Genomic DNA, 14,758 nt, shown 5'->3' on the forward strand with positions numbered 1-14,758 from the left:
GTCACTGTATATATATATGTATATATATTTTTATAAACTTATTTAATTATCTTTGGCTGCGTTGGGTTTTCATTGCTGTATGCAGGCTTTCTCTAGTTGTTGTGAACGGGGGCTCCTCTTTGTTGCAGTGCATGGGCTTCTCATTACAGTGGCTTCTCTTTTTGCGGAGCACGAGCTCTTGGTATGCAGGCTTCAGTAGTTGTGGCTCACAGGCTCAGTAGTTGTGGCCTACGGGCTTAGTTGCTCTGTGGCATGTGGGATCTTCCCGGACCAGGGCTCGAACCTGTGTCCCCTGCATTGGCAGGTGGATTCTTAACCACTTCGCCACCGGGGAAGTCCAGTCACTGTGTATATTGTCCTTATCATATTTTGCCCACTCAGTGCCGTCAAGGAGAAGCAGCCATGCCTCAGATTGCTTCCTTGTAGCTGCTTGGCTTTGGACCCATAATTTAAATCCTTATCATCGTGGAGAGTTTTCCCTCGATTTTACAGAACCCTAAATCTTGTGGGGTCTTCCATAGAGCCACAGGGTACCCTCCTAGGTCGCACTGTCGTTACACCTGGAAATACCTTTCTTTCTGTCAGGTGCATCCCCACGTGAAAGTTTGTCCAGATTTCAGTTAAAGTGCCATTCTTTGTAATGTTTTCCTTCTTTGGTTGTTTCTGATCTCCTTTTGTGTTGCAATGCAAGCATGCTTTTTTTAAACTTCATTCTTTATTAGCTGTGCATTTTTTCCAAATCACGGAGCTGTCAACTTTTATTCTTTCCTTTCCTTTCATTCTTTACTAGGTAAAGAATCATATAAGTGCTATAGATAAAACTTTTAATTGACCTCTGAACTTAGTATTACATTCATCTTCCTTAACTATTATTTTCATCATCTTTTGCTTTCCCTATGAGAGACTTTAACCTCGTTTGTAATCACTTTTTTATATATATAAGGGTAGATTATTATTTCTGTTTCCTCAACTGTATTTGTAAGCTTTCCAGAAGGAATGTGTAATATACTCACCCATCTGCTTCATCAGTTCATTTGTTAAGGGTTCCCATCAGAGGGACGGAGGGTATTTCTCCCTTTCCTCAGCAGCTTTATCCAAGTTGCAGCCATTGGTCTCTCAGTCATACCTGCCTCTGCAGGCCTTCGGAGTACCTGCTGGCTGCCTCATTCCCTGGATCTGTTCAGCAGGTCCTGTAACTATTACAGTGCATGACAAGACACTTCACCAGAGAGCCTTCTCTTTTTGCTTATGGTTTTGGCAGGGATGGGGATGTATCTACAGAATTCTTTTTTTTTTTTAATTTATTTATTTTTTATTGTGTCAGGTCTTCATTGCTACACACGGGCTTTCTCTCGTTGCGGCAAGCAGGGGCTACTCTTTGTTGCGGTGCGAGGGCTTCTCACTGCGGTGGCTTGTCTTGTGGAGCACAGGCTCTAGGCACGTGGGCTCAGTAGTTGTGGCTCACGGGCTCTAGAGTGCAGGCTCAGTAGTTGTGGCGCATGGGCTTAGTTGCTCCATGGCATGTGGGATCTTCCCGGACCAAGACTCGAACCCGTGTCCCTTGCATTGGCAGGCAGATTCTTAATCACTGCACCACCAGGGAAGTCCCCTCAACAGAATTCTTGACTCCTTTGGGACTCTGGCTAAATCATTCATGATTATAAGGAATGTCACTTTACATCAAAATCTCTTGGCTAGATACTTTGTGAAGCTATTTCTACAGGTTTTGTCAGATTGTGTTCTTTTTCATTTCAGTTTTGCCTTGTTGTCTTTCCTCTTGCTACATACTATTCCTGTGTAAATTTTCAGTCTTCTCTTATATTTTACTGTTTTTCAAACAGTTCCATTTCAGTCATTTGTGCTTCCACTGTGGAACTGAGAATCTTTATATCTGTACTTAGATGTGTATTTATTTCCCCCTTAACTTTCTTAATTTATCTGGAAAGTGCATCATCATCCTTAGATTTTGCTGATTTGAAAGCCACAGAGGAATAAATGCTACTTCTCTGGAATGGATTGTTCGTTATTTGCTATAATCCAGGCAGTCATTCTTTGGACAGTGGTCTTTAGTGACTGCAGCATCTGTGTTGATGCCATGTTTGCTTTCTCTGTGTGTTTGCAATGGGGCTACTTTTTAGTGGTTGTTCGTCTGACTTAGAAAGCAGCTCCAAACTGCCAGTCAGATACTCCTTAATTGTGCTTCCAGGTTTAGCCCAAGAGTCTATGGCTACCTTCCCAGCAAGTGATTAAAAGCTTCCCTTTCTTATTTTAAGGCCTAAAAGGGCTCAATTCTGGGCCTTTCATCATCAGGCACAGATGGAGCATATCTTTCATCCTTTAGGATCATGGCTGTGTCCTGGTAAATTCCATGCCACATCAGCTGGGAGCAGAACCTGGTACAGAAGCTGCATTTGCAGAACTTGCTGTTAAGCATTTTCATGGAAGAGTATCTGTGCTTCCTCCTGTTCGCATTTCCATTTTCTTCACTCATTCTCTGAGTCTCCCCTGACTTTAGGAAGTGAAATGTGTTTAGGAACCTTTACTTCATGATGCTACCAACTTGCCCCCTGTCTCCCCTGCAACCCGTACTTCTTCCGGTTCCTCCCTGGGAATTATTATAGTATTCTTGGTGCTTTCCACATGCCAGGCTCTGCGTTCATGGTTCTTGGAGCACTGTCTCTTTGGATCCTCACCAAACCCACAAGGTAGAGACCACTTCCGACTTGCCGATGGCAGTACTGACCGGGATGCTTGTAGCCGTGGTCACATGGCAGAGAGAGGCAAGGCTGGCTGCTAAATGCTGTGCTTCCATCCCAGAGGAGTTTCAGTTGATAACTATTTTTACACATTTTGGTGACTTAAAAAAACCTGATTTTTAAGAAAAACTTACCTTGGTTATGAGGTACAAGAAGCCTTGAAACACTCAGCCCTGAACTGAATGCTCTAGGAATGAGAAGCGTGCTGATCCCAGCCCTTCCACCCCTCAGGGTGTATGCTAGCCCTGTGGTGACCCTTGCTTTTCCTGAGAACCCCAAGGTGACCCCAGAGGCTTCTGGTAGGGTCATTCACATCTCTGCCTCACACCTGCAGGCTTCCTGGTAGTGACAGGACTCTCATTTTGGCTGCTTTCGCATGACAGGAAGAAGACGTAAAAACTATATTTTAATGTTACAAAGTAAAACATAGGTTGAGGTAGCAACCTTGGGTAATTTGTGAGATGGACGTATTTTCTAATATCTAGATTTCTGATTATGAATTTATGTTGCAAGTTAAAAAAGGTACAAAAGCAAAGTGATTTGATTGGCTTCTGACTGACAATCCTGGGGAAGTGACTGGCTCTCCGTGACATGGAGCTAGTCCTACAGCTTCAGAAATGGGTCATCTTGGGGACGGCTCAGGTGTCACTGACACTGATGCCTGAGCAAGAAACAGTGACGTTTAAAGACAAGGAGATGTCTGATGCCACTTAGGAATTAGAATTTTGTGTTTAAAAGGCGTAAGCCTGGGCTTCCCTGGTGGCGCAGTGGTTGAGAATCCTCCTGCCAATGCAGGGGACACGGGTTCTATCCCTGGTCTGGGAAGATCGCACATGCCACAGAGCAACTAAGCCCGTGCGCCACAACTACTGAGCCCACATGCTGCAACTGCTGAAGCCCGAGCGCCTAGAGTCCGTGCTCTGCAACAAGAGAAACCACGACAATGAGAAGCCCACACACCACAACGAAGAGTAGCCCCCACTTGCTGCAACTAGAGAAAGCCCTCGCGCAGCAACGAAGACCCAATGCAGCCAAAAAAAAAAAAAAAAAAGGCAAAAGCCTCAGTTCTGTGGCCATTTGTGCATGAGGAAGCCCTCATTTCCTTGTGATGATAGATAAAGTCATCATTCGTGCAACAAATGTTTCCTGAGAGCCTCCCATGTGTCAGCCCCTTCTAGGCACTGGGGACACAGAATCATGATGAGGCACATTATGGGGCTTTATCCAACATCCCCAATTTGTGTGTGTGTTGGGGGCTGGTGGCCCACAGTGCATGCATGAGAGAATGGTGGCAGATCATGGCTCTGGGAAATGGATGCTAAGGACCACTAGGATCCAGCTCCTCCAGGAGTTGGAGTGTTGCTAACTCCCATGTGGGTCCACACCTCAAACTTTGTCCTCTGGCCCCTAGAGCAGCGCTCCTGACAGCCTCTCACACTGACAGACAAGGCCTTCCAGAAGGTTTGAGTCTTCAAACTTTACACATTACTTTCCAGCTCTTCCCGTGGTCACTAAAGGCCCCAGGGGGATGTGATGCTCTTTCTCCAGCCCTCAGGTCAGAAAACAGAACTGTCAGAGACAGAAACTGATCATTAACAGACACATCTGACTTACAGAAAAAAGGTGTTAGTGGGGTCCAGCCCAAATGTCTACTGAATAGATGTTAACCACATAAAATCCCCAAATGCAGAGACATTTGATGGGCCCATGTGGGCCTGGGCCCAGCAGCACAGGCCAAGGCGCTGGAGAAGTCAGCATAGTGGGGCCCTCCCCAGGCAGTAGGCAAATGGCTGTGTCCCCTCACAGTCTGCCCACCATGGACATACTTCTGTGGACTGTCGTGAATTTGGAGTATGCCTTGTGCAGTGGGGAGAGCATCCCTGGGCCACAGACTCATAAGGAAGGCTTCTTCGCCCCACTGGAGGAGTTTCACCTCTTGTTGCCCTCTTCACCTCTGTTGGGGAACAGTGACACACAGATGTAGTCAGCTTTACGCCAGGTCCTGAGGCATGGCCAAGCTTGACTTGGAAACTCAGCTGTAGGTGGTGGATTTACTGAGCCCACTCCGCCTTGGCTACCAGGCTGGGTTGTTGAGAGCAAGCCACACGGCGCTCCGAGTGGAAGGCAAATGCTTCTCATGTGTGTCTTTATCCATCCTGTACTCTCTCTAAAGGGCTCCCCTTGAGTATGGAGGCCTTGCCTGAGATATGTCTTGCATGTGGAGATTAAGTCATGGAACTACAGAATCTTGAGGTGGGACCAGGTCTTAGCATGTCCCTAACCCAGCTTTTTAGTCACAGAGTTTCCTACACGGTATCTTGTCCCTCCTCCCAGTTGGTGGCCTTCAGGAGTGTCTCTAGCTCGACTGCCCTTCCCAGTGAGGAGGAGTGGCTTCTGTAGAAAGCAAGCCCCTACTTATATGTTTACCAGCTTCATGACGTCACACGAGGCTGGAGCTAGGCCTGTCCCCACTGTCCATGTAGGTGGTATTCAGCCAAGGAGCCTCACTTGGGGCCACACTCCTGGCAGCAGGCACTGGCCGTGTCCCTCTTGGGACCCTGAGCTCCTCCTGACCCTGTTGCAGGGGAGCCTTGGGAGGGGATACCCGGGCTGGCTGCGGAGTGCCTTTTGCCTGGGCTCTATGTGCACGTGCACTTGTATGTGTGTGTGACAGACACAGGAGCCTGGTGGCTCTCCATGTTTCCTCTCTCTCTCTGTTCTGTCCCTCTCCTCTACTCCCATAGCTCCCCCTCCTGGCCCACCTGTGTCTCTGAGGCAGCTGGTCTCCAGACCAGCTCCAAGTCTTGCCGAGCCTCTTTGGTGACTTCCGTGGCCACCACTCAGCCCCAGAGACATCTCGAGCTCCAAGGCTGTCCCGCTGGCGTCACTGGCCTTTCTCCCTGGCGGCCAGCAGACCCATGGGCCTTCAGCCTCTTTCCTCTTTCTCCTCCTCCCTCTGCGTCCTTTGCTGCATATAAGATGCTTTTAAAACTTGGATCTGATTGGGTGCTTTTGTTTTATGCGTCTGACTGGGTCAGGCTCCAGGGGTGACATCAGGGCATTCTTACCCACAGTCACATGAGTGGCACAGAGACCAAATGGGCCTTCCAGCCTCACCTCCCTGGCCCTCTGCTCTTTGCCTGGAGCACCTCCCCTTCCTTCTTTGCCTGGTAACACCCATAGTTACATTCTCATCCTTCAAGGCCCAGCCCCAGACACCCCAACCCCCACCACCTCCCTCCACATGCGCGTGCGTGCACACACACACACCACACACACATACCACACACACTGTTCTCCCACAGAGCATGGCAAGTAAGAGTCTTCTTCTGGGCTCTGGATCTGCCTTCCAGCAACTGCTGAGGCTCTGAGAATGTTTGCAGGACGAGTGGGTCAGCAGGAACAGCGTCAGGTGTATGCTTGAGTCCTTGATAGTCTGACAGACTGTGGTCAGTGTGGTGGCGTGGCGGACTGTCCTGGGACCTCACCGCCTCCTGTTGGAATGTGAAACTCCAGGGCACAGTTATGGCAAAGTGGGAGCATGTCATTATCTGAACCATGTCCCAGCCTGTGTACTAGCAGAGAGGGATGGTGAGCTCAGAACTCAGAATCATCCCTGCTACCCCTGGCCAGGTGCTGCCCACACCAGTCCTTCCTGGAGTACTCTTCCCTCCCCTCTGAGGCTAACTTTGCTCATTTCCAAACATCTTTTAAATGTCACTTCTCCAGGAAGGACTGACACCCACAGACCTACTCTCTAATTGTAATTAATTCCTCACGTCATGATTTGCTCTTGGCGTACTACAGTGAGTGTCATGTGGTGGCCCCTCTGTGCTCCTTCCCCTTGTGAAGCGTTGCTGCTGTAGTGGGAGAGGGCTCCAATTCTGACTCCAGAGCCTGGCAGGATGGGAAGCCCGTGAGTGGGGGAGCAAGTTCATGTTCCCTTTCCCCCAGACACGCCCTGGTTGCTGGATTAGAGGAAAAGCAAGCCCACCCTCTTAGGCTGAGCAGTCCATCTTCCCACTTAACCGAACACCTGCAGCCTCTGGTGACAAGGCAACCTGTGTAAACCCCAAAGTGGAGCCAGTTAAGCAGGTGCAAAGCGTATGGTTGAGAATTAATGCTTTTTTCTTTCTCTTTCAGTGGTTGATATCACAGCAAGTATCCTTTTCTTGGTACTGTTCCCTTTAAGGAAAACTCTTTCTAAATAAAAAAAAAATGTGTTATAAATTTGAATCCTACCTATAATGCACACCTTGGGTTTGGGCTTTGCCCCACAGATTACCTGGAGCATCCCTTCAGACCAGTAGCTTCTCCCTGGGTGCTGTGCTCCTCTTCATGCCCCAGCCTCTAGCTCCACACCCAGCCAGCAGCAAGCTCAGGGATTACTGGGGGAATATGTGAACTAGGGGTTTTAGAGTGGGTGGGGATATGCCCGTCCGGCCAGCCTCTGCAGTGTAAGAACGCTGAGCTGTGGCCCTTTTTTTTTTTTTTTGCGGTACGCGGGCCTCTCACTGTTGTGGCCTCTCACGTTGCGGAGCCCAGGCTCCGGACGCGCAGGCTCAGCGGCCATGGCTTACGGGCGCAGCCGCTCCGCGGCACGTGGGATCCTCCCGGACCGGGGCACAAACCTGTGTCCCCTGCATCGGCAGGCGGACTCCCAACCACTGCACCACCAGGGAAGCCCTGTGGCCCTTTTAAACTGACCATTTTGCAGTGTCTCTACTTCCTTAACTGGACGTCATTAGATCCCGCAGTTTGAAGATGTTAAATTTGAAGCAGCAAGTCTTTTGTCTGAATTATACTGTCAAGAGGTAAGAACATATGAAGGTTTCTGAAAGCAAACTCCCTCTCCCTGTAGCAAAGCACAGTGGCAAACTGGGACTCTCAGGAGTGGATTCCCTTCCAGCTTTTAAGACTTCTCGTAATTTTCTTATCTCCCACGCCTGGCATGGGGCAGCCATGGGTGATCACTTGCTAACAAAGGCTAGCAGAATCTTTTTCTACCGAGGACTGTTGGAAAACAGCCTTGTTCCTAGGCTAAAGATGATTAGTTCCTGAACAAATTTATATAGTTTAGGCTTAGGCTAAAGATGATTCCTAGGCTAAAGATGATTAGTTCCTGAACAAGTTTATATAGTTTACCTTAAGCTGGTTCCTGATGTCAGGTGTAGCTGAAAACTGCATTTCCCAGCTTTGAGCAGTGACCCCTTTTCACGCCCCTGACCCCTCTCTCTGGTTGCAGAACAGGAAAGACAGCGATTGTTATCAATTTGACTGTTCAGGATTTTGAACTAAAGCTAGTTTCTGTTTAGTTGAGTGGGGAGTTATTTTAAGGTCGATACAAAAACTTCCCAGCCAGTGAGTCTAATAAAATATCTTTTCTTCTTTAATCAAGCACATTGGCAACCCACAAATCCTTTGGTAAGTGTGAACAGGAATGGCCGCCTGGCTCCGCAGCTGCTGCATAAGGAATCCAGCTTGTTTTTTCCTCCCCAAACTTCACTGTTTCCTTTCAGAATTCCGTTGATGCAGCAAAGCCACTGCTGCGGAAAGCAATCCAGATCTCACAGCAGACCCCGTACTGGCACTGCCGCCTGCTCTTCCAGCTTGCTGTGAGTACTGCGGGCCTGGCTGAGATGCGTGGGTGCCTGTTGGGGGCCGTGACCTTGGGGCACAGCTGCCTCAAGTACAAATAAGCAGACTCTGGGACGCACGGGTCTTCCTCAGGCTGCTGTACTGAGCGGATGGGGACACAGGAACGTTTCTTTGACCCGCTCACAAGTCCCCTCCAGACTGTCGCCAGGAGGCGGTACTCCCAGGGTGGGCCTCTCACTCAGCAGCACCTGGGGTGATTGGTGGGAGTATCCTTCCCCTGGAGCTGACTTGGGGCCTAGTCTTCATGTTCCCCTCCCTCCTGTTGCTCCCTTTGGCCTGCGTTCATCAAAATTTAGGGAGCATTTCTTGCCAGAGATCCACTCTGTTTTCTGAGAGCTGTGCAGAGATTCCAAGGGACTGCCTATTGGGCAAGAAATGCTGGAGTCAAGCCTTTTCTCCTAGAGCCCACTTTTGGGGCCTGCTGGGGTATAGCCTCACCCTGGTCTCCACACAGCCCCTCTGCCCTCAGCCTCCCTTAAGCTCCTCAGATGTAGGTGGTGCCTGGTCCCTGCACTCTGAGATGCTCAGGTGGTGAGGGGCTCTCTAGGCTGGGCTTTCCTGGCTACAGTGGGGGCCGGGTGCTGGGTAGACTCCTTCATGAGGAGTGCCTCTTCATCCTGGGGTCTGCCCACACCTCCCCAGCACTGGCCATCCTCTATCCTCTCCTGACCCTGACACAGCCTACCCACCAGGCCACCTCTCGCCCACCCTCCATGATAAAGCTCCATCACCTGCCTGAACACACAGTGGGTGCTGGGCTGCAAGTGTCCCCTGCTCCCTGGGGGAGCATTAATGCCAGGAGGATTTGGCTCAGAGGGTCCCCTGCTGAGAAGAGCTCACCTAGCCTGGGCCCCTGCCTTCTTTCCAGGCTTTTTTCTGCCCTGCACGTGCACTGTCCTCCTTTTATCCTCCATGTGCTTTTGTGCCTGCTGGCAGAGGAGGAAGCAGGCCAGGCGGTGAGTCACCTGCCTCAGGTCACAGTATTGGTTTGTGCTGTGAGCACGGATCCCAAGATCTCAACCAAGGCTCCACAGGTGTCCCTGCCTTTCAGCCTGTCAAGGCTCCTGGGTTTGAAACTCCCATAGGTACTTACCCCTGAAAGAGTCCCTCCTTGTTTGAGGCTCCTCTGGCTGCTCCCCTAGTGACCACCCCCTGAAGGTGACCTGGGAAGCATTCAAACATACTCGCACAGCCTTGGAGGGGTCTGCACCTGTGAGTGTTAACTGCTGGCTGTATGCACCATTAAGCTTAGATGATGTACACTATAAACGAAGTGGAGTTCTGTACCCAAACACTGTTGATGAGATAATATGCTTAGTTTAGCTGAAAACTGACACTGAGGGAATTTTGTTGATGTAGGGAGGTTCAGTTTAACTCGCCAGCCATAAGGCCAGGTACTGTAAAGCAAGTGGTTTGGAAATGAGGGTCATTGTTCTTTCTTCTTTTCAGCAACTGCACACACTTGAGAAGGACCTGGTGTCAGCCTGTGACCTCCTGGGTGTGGGGGCTGAGTACGCCCGGGTGGTGGGATCTGAGTACACACGGTAGGCACTCTCTCCCTGGCCCCTCCTCCTCTTACTTGGAAAGAATTTGGCCATCTTGATCCTGGACAACAAATAGAAATGGCATTTCAGCATGAAACGATGGCCACCCTTATACATAGTAAGAGACATGCAAATTAAGGCAGCACCGAGATGCTGTGCCCCATCGATTCATGAAGTAAGAAGTTGAGTTGACTGTGAGGGTGAGGGGCAGCTGGCATTCTCAGCACCGTCAGCACTTGCGCGTTTCTAGTATCTCTTGAAATAAAAAGGGCTCGTATGATTTTCTGGGTTGATCCCCTTCGAGTGTGGGCAGCGTGCTTGGCAACCAGTGTCCCCACTCAGGGGACACCCAGGAGTTTTTAGATACATAACAGGAGACAGAGTAAGTGGACATTTGTGTAAAAGAAGGGACATAGGTTCATGTTATGCGTGAAACTGCTTAGACTACCTGGAGGCTAATGCCCTGGGGTTGGGGTCAGGGGTCAGAGGCCACCAGTGCTTCACTGTGTGCCCTCTAAGAGAGCCTCCAGTCTGTCTCTTTTTCCCCTAAAGAGAAGAATCCTCTGTAGTAGGATTCCAGACTCCAGGTAGCAGCGCTCTTATTCTATTGTGCATTGGGATTCTGGAAACACAAAATCTAAGCTTGTCCCATGGGGTTATTGGGACAGAACAGTCCCTAACTCCATTCTCTAAGCTCTGGACTTGCAAGTGCTCACAGGGGTCCACACAGTTCCCCACAGGCTGTCATCCCTCGACCAACCTGCCCTGGGATGGACACTGTCACACAGTCTGGTCTGTGTTCCTGGCCCGTCTTATCCTCCTCGTGCTGTGGCCATCACTGGATTCAGGGTGACACTCATGCCTTGGAGGGCATGGGGATGGCCACACACTGCACATGTTCAGTCACAAGTGTCCTCAAACAGGTCTCTGTACCACTGTGGGCGGGGGACCTGGGTGGGCCTCACTAGGGCATGACGCCTACAGGTCGCCTGACACAGAACTTCTGATCTTGGGCATATGGCCTAGTGATGTGACAATATGGGAACCTTGACGTGAAGTTCGAGGCCTTAGATTTCAGCAGTCAGACAGTAGACCCTAGAGTGTCCACACCGTGAGGTAACAACAAGGAATAGCGAGGTGGCTGGGAGTATAGACATCTCTCACTGTGTGACTGGGACCCCCCCTCCACCTCAGTCTACTCACCTGGAATGATGCCCATTTGACGGGGTGTCAGCTGCAGCACATGGGGACTCTGCACAGACTGGCGGGACAAAGACTTAGATGTTGAACAAACTGTGACGACAGCCCAACAGCCGATCCTAAAAGCCTGTCCCAGCGCCAGTGCCGTGAGCAGCCCCTAGGCACTGGGGTGAGGCTGGGCTGCCCTCCTCTGTCTTTTGGCAGTCTCGTAAACCTTTTAATGTGTTCATTTTATTATTTTTCTTGCTGATGACAGCAGTACGTGCTTGTTTATTAGAAAGTGCAGAAAGATTTAAGAGAGACAGTAGAAATCTCCTGGCCACGCCACCCTTGAGGGTGGGGACAGCGGGCAGCGAGGCTGCTGACATGCCTAGGCTTCCTGGGTTTCATCCCCTTGGCCCTCAGGAGAGCCCAAGGGGGCTTGGCTGGTTATAGGCAAGGAAGTGGGGGCACAGAGGGGCCACGGTGAGGTGCAGATTTCGGTTCGGGCACCTGAGGCTGATTACTTACCCGCCTTCTCTCCTTGCCTCACCCTGTGCTGTCCCCAGACATGGAACCTGTGATCTGCTGTGTCAGCGAGAGTAAGGTTATGGTGGATGTGCTGTCCTGTACCCTGCCCCTCTGTGCTTTCTGAGCACATGTTTCTGCTTTCTGAGCTTTTGAACCACATGAGTGTCTAAACGGGAAAAAGCTAAAGACAAATAGAATAGAACAAAATAGAGCCCTCTTATAAATAAAACAGACCTAAATGGCCAGGGTCCATTGTCATCCATTTAACTGTCCCAGAGGTGGCTCGTTAGGTTCCTGTGAATGTTGAGATGGCACAGTCATCCCAGGGGGTGCCTGAGTCTCCCAGACCTGACTACCCCTCTCTTTTCCAGGGCACTGTTCCTGCTCAGCAAAGGGATGGTAAGTGGAGGCTGGATGGGATGGGACTGGTATGGTGGACGTGAGGCTGGGTCCCCATGAGGTCTGCCAAAGCCTCGCCTGCTTGCCATGTTGTGGCCCCTCAGGCGCCCAGACCCTCATGCATGGCAGGCAGCCACGAGGGGCAGGCCCGTGTCCCCCAGCTGGATTCAGAGGTAAAACTCAGGTTCCAGGTTGTGGGATCTGTGCTGATGGAAGAGCAGCCTGGGTTGGAGCTGCCTAGACCTGGGTTCCAGCCCGGCTATGCACCCTCCCTTCGTGGTGCCAGCAGTCCCACAGCGCGTGGGCAGGCGGGTGGCAGTCCTTTGTACCAGGAGGGTCTCCCAGCACGTGCACCTCTCCCTCCCCAGCTATTGTTGATGGAGCGCAAGTTGCAGGAAGTCCACCCACTACTGACCCTCTGTGGACAGATAGTTGAGAACTGGCAAGGGAACCCCATCCAGAAAGAGTCTCTGCGTGTCTTCTTCCTGGTGCTCCAGGTGACCCACTACTTGGATGCTGGGCAGGTATGTAGTGCCTCTCACCTGAGGGCTGCTGGGGAGGAGGCAGGTGGTGGGTGGGCCTGTAAGCTAAGACATCAGCTCTGTGATTTCCTCCTGTCCCTCACCACTGGGCACGTCTGTCATTCGGGGCTCGATTCCCCCACAACCCTGTTGTGCTCTGGCATGAGTACTGTGCCTCTGTGGACAGAGGGCACTCAAGGAATGGGTCTGTCCCATTTCTGCCCTTATAGCGGGAATAGCTGTGGCCTCACACACATCTACTCTGCGTGTGAATGGTCAAATGACCTTGAGGGCAGTTTGGGGAATCCAAGAAAATACATTGGGGATTCTGGCATGGTGCCTGGCATACAGCAGGTGCTCAAGCAGTGTCTGTCCACCACCCCCCAGTTAATGACAGCTTTGTGGGAGTTGAGTAGGGACTAACAAAATCAGCTGTGTTTGAGGCACATACACAAAAAGCCCATAACCCTCATATGGTTGAGGAGCAGCTGTACCTGTATGTGGGGGAACGTCTCAGCCTTTTGGACAGGTGCTGCTCCACGCACCCTCCCCACCCTGTCACGCTTCCTCAGTTCCCCCACGCACACCCACCTTTGCTTGTTGGGCCGAGCACTTCAGTCAACACATAGGAGCACAGTGCAAATTCTCACAGGGTGCTGACGGCTGTGGAGATGGCCTGTAGGGCCTCGGGATGGGGCTTCCTGGTGCAGAAAGGCCAGTCTGTATAAACCACGGCACCTGCAGGACTCCGAGTGGCCACTTCACACCCCCCAGGATAACCAGCCGTGTCCTCCTCTCTTGGGGTCACTGCAGGAAGGAGAAAATGTGGCTGGAGCAGGGTCTTTGAACAGGCCTTTCCCAGGCCTTGGTGTTGGGCCCTGCGCTGGGGGGGGTGGAGCCTCAGTGCCACAGATGACCCTCCTGGCCCTGCCCTGTGCCTTGAAAGCTGGCTGACCCATCTGGGGGGATGGGCTTCCTGCAAGTGGTGGGTGTGGTAGGAGTTCCCGGGAAGGAAGGGCTGAGGGGCTGATGGGCAGGCAGGACCTGGCTAGCTGCCACTGTGGGGATCTGCCTCCTAAGGGTGGTTGGCACCTGATAGGAGCAGACGGGTGCTCAGGTGTGCATTGCTGTCTGCCTGCTGCAGGTAAAGAGTGTGAAGCCATGCCTGAAGCAGCTGCAGCAGTGCATCCAGACCATCTCCACACTGCACGATGATGAGATCCTGCCCAGCAACCCCGCTGACCTCTTCCACTGGCTGCCCAAGGAGCACATGTGCGTGCTTGTCTACCTGGTGAGTCCCTGGAGGGGCCGGGGCCTGGTGGCCCAGGTGAGAGAGGAGAGGGCCCCAGTGACCACCACCATCTGATCTTGTCACCAGGTGACTGTGATGCACTCCATGCAAGCCGGCTACCTAGAGAAGGCACAGAAGTACACAGACAAGGCTCTCATGCAGCTGGAGAAGCTCAAGAGTAAGTCAGGCTCTGTGGGGCTCAGTGGGTCAAGTAGCCCCCTGGTGGGTGGCCCGATCACCACCTCCTATGCTGGGCCTGAAGGACCTTTAAAGACTGCAGCACAGGTCCCTGCCCCATGGGTCTTGTTACGCCAGTTGGCAGATGGGGATGATCCAGGTTCGGGCAGAGCAGGCCAGGCCTGGACTGGATCCTTGATCCCCAAGGGGTTGTGTTGTGGGGTGGTTGGGCCGTCTCTGTCCTGTCCCCCTCACTGCACAAGACAGCCACGAGGGTTAGCGGGACTCCACTGGGGGCTGCTGGGGCGGCAGTGCTCAGTTGAAACAGGTGTTGGCTGCTTTTGCTGTCTATTATCAGTATCGTGATGTGGATTGTGTTCAGGGTGAGGTTGGGATTGGAACTGACTCACAGCAGGTCCTCTGGAGGCCCTGGGTTCTTCCTGGATGCTTGACTAATCCATCCTGTGAGATCAAGGACCTTTGACTAGTAGGAACCCAGGGCCCCACACATCCCTGGCTGGCTTGTGCGCCTGTTAACCTCATTCATTCCCTGTGCCCTTGTCAGTGCTGCTGGGGAAGAGCCTTAGAGCCAGAGAACCAACGACGCCCGCGGGGGCTGCGGTTCTTTCCCTTCAGATGAGTTGGGAAAGTGCTGTCTGGTTCCAATGTGAGGACAGCCGCTTGGGGCAGCCAGAAGCTCGG

At 51.7% G+C, this 14,758-nt stretch overlaps 1 protein-coding gene across 4 annotated transcripts in view; it reads left to right on the top strand.

The window, feature by feature from the left end:
• Nucleotides 1-14,758, top strand: part of MAU2 (MAU2 sister chromatid cohesion factor) — a 34,480-nt gene that overhangs the window by 7,227 nt on the left and 12,495 nt on the right. For all 4 annotated transcript variants that reach the window (XM_033854048.2, XM_073803137.1, XM_033854049.2 and 1 more), the window contains exons 2-9: nucleotides 6,900-6,917; nucleotides 7,505-7,570; nucleotides 8,276-8,371; nucleotides 9,864-9,958; nucleotides 12,040-12,067; nucleotides 12,436-12,591; nucleotides 13,733-13,879; nucleotides 13,967-14,057. In XM_033854048.2, the coding sequence (XP_033709939.1) occupies nucleotides 6,900-6,917; nucleotides 7,505-7,570; nucleotides 8,276-8,371; nucleotides 9,864-9,958; nucleotides 12,040-12,067; nucleotides 12,436-12,591; nucleotides 13,733-13,879; nucleotides 13,967-14,057 (697 nt within the window). The remainder of the gene's footprint in view (nucleotides 1-6,899; nucleotides 6,918-7,504; nucleotides 7,571-8,275; nucleotides 8,372-9,863; nucleotides 9,959-12,039; nucleotides 12,068-12,435; nucleotides 12,592-13,732; nucleotides 13,880-13,966; nucleotides 14,058-14,758) is intronic.

The sequence above is a fragment of the Tursiops truncatus genome, chromosome 3 (assembly GCF_011762595.2).
Source record: "Tursiops truncatus isolate mTurTru1 chromosome 3, mTurTru1.mat.Y, whole genome shotgun sequence".
Classification (NCBI taxonomy): domain Eukaryota; kingdom Metazoa; phylum Chordata; class Mammalia; order Artiodactyla; family Delphinidae; genus Tursiops; species Tursiops truncatus.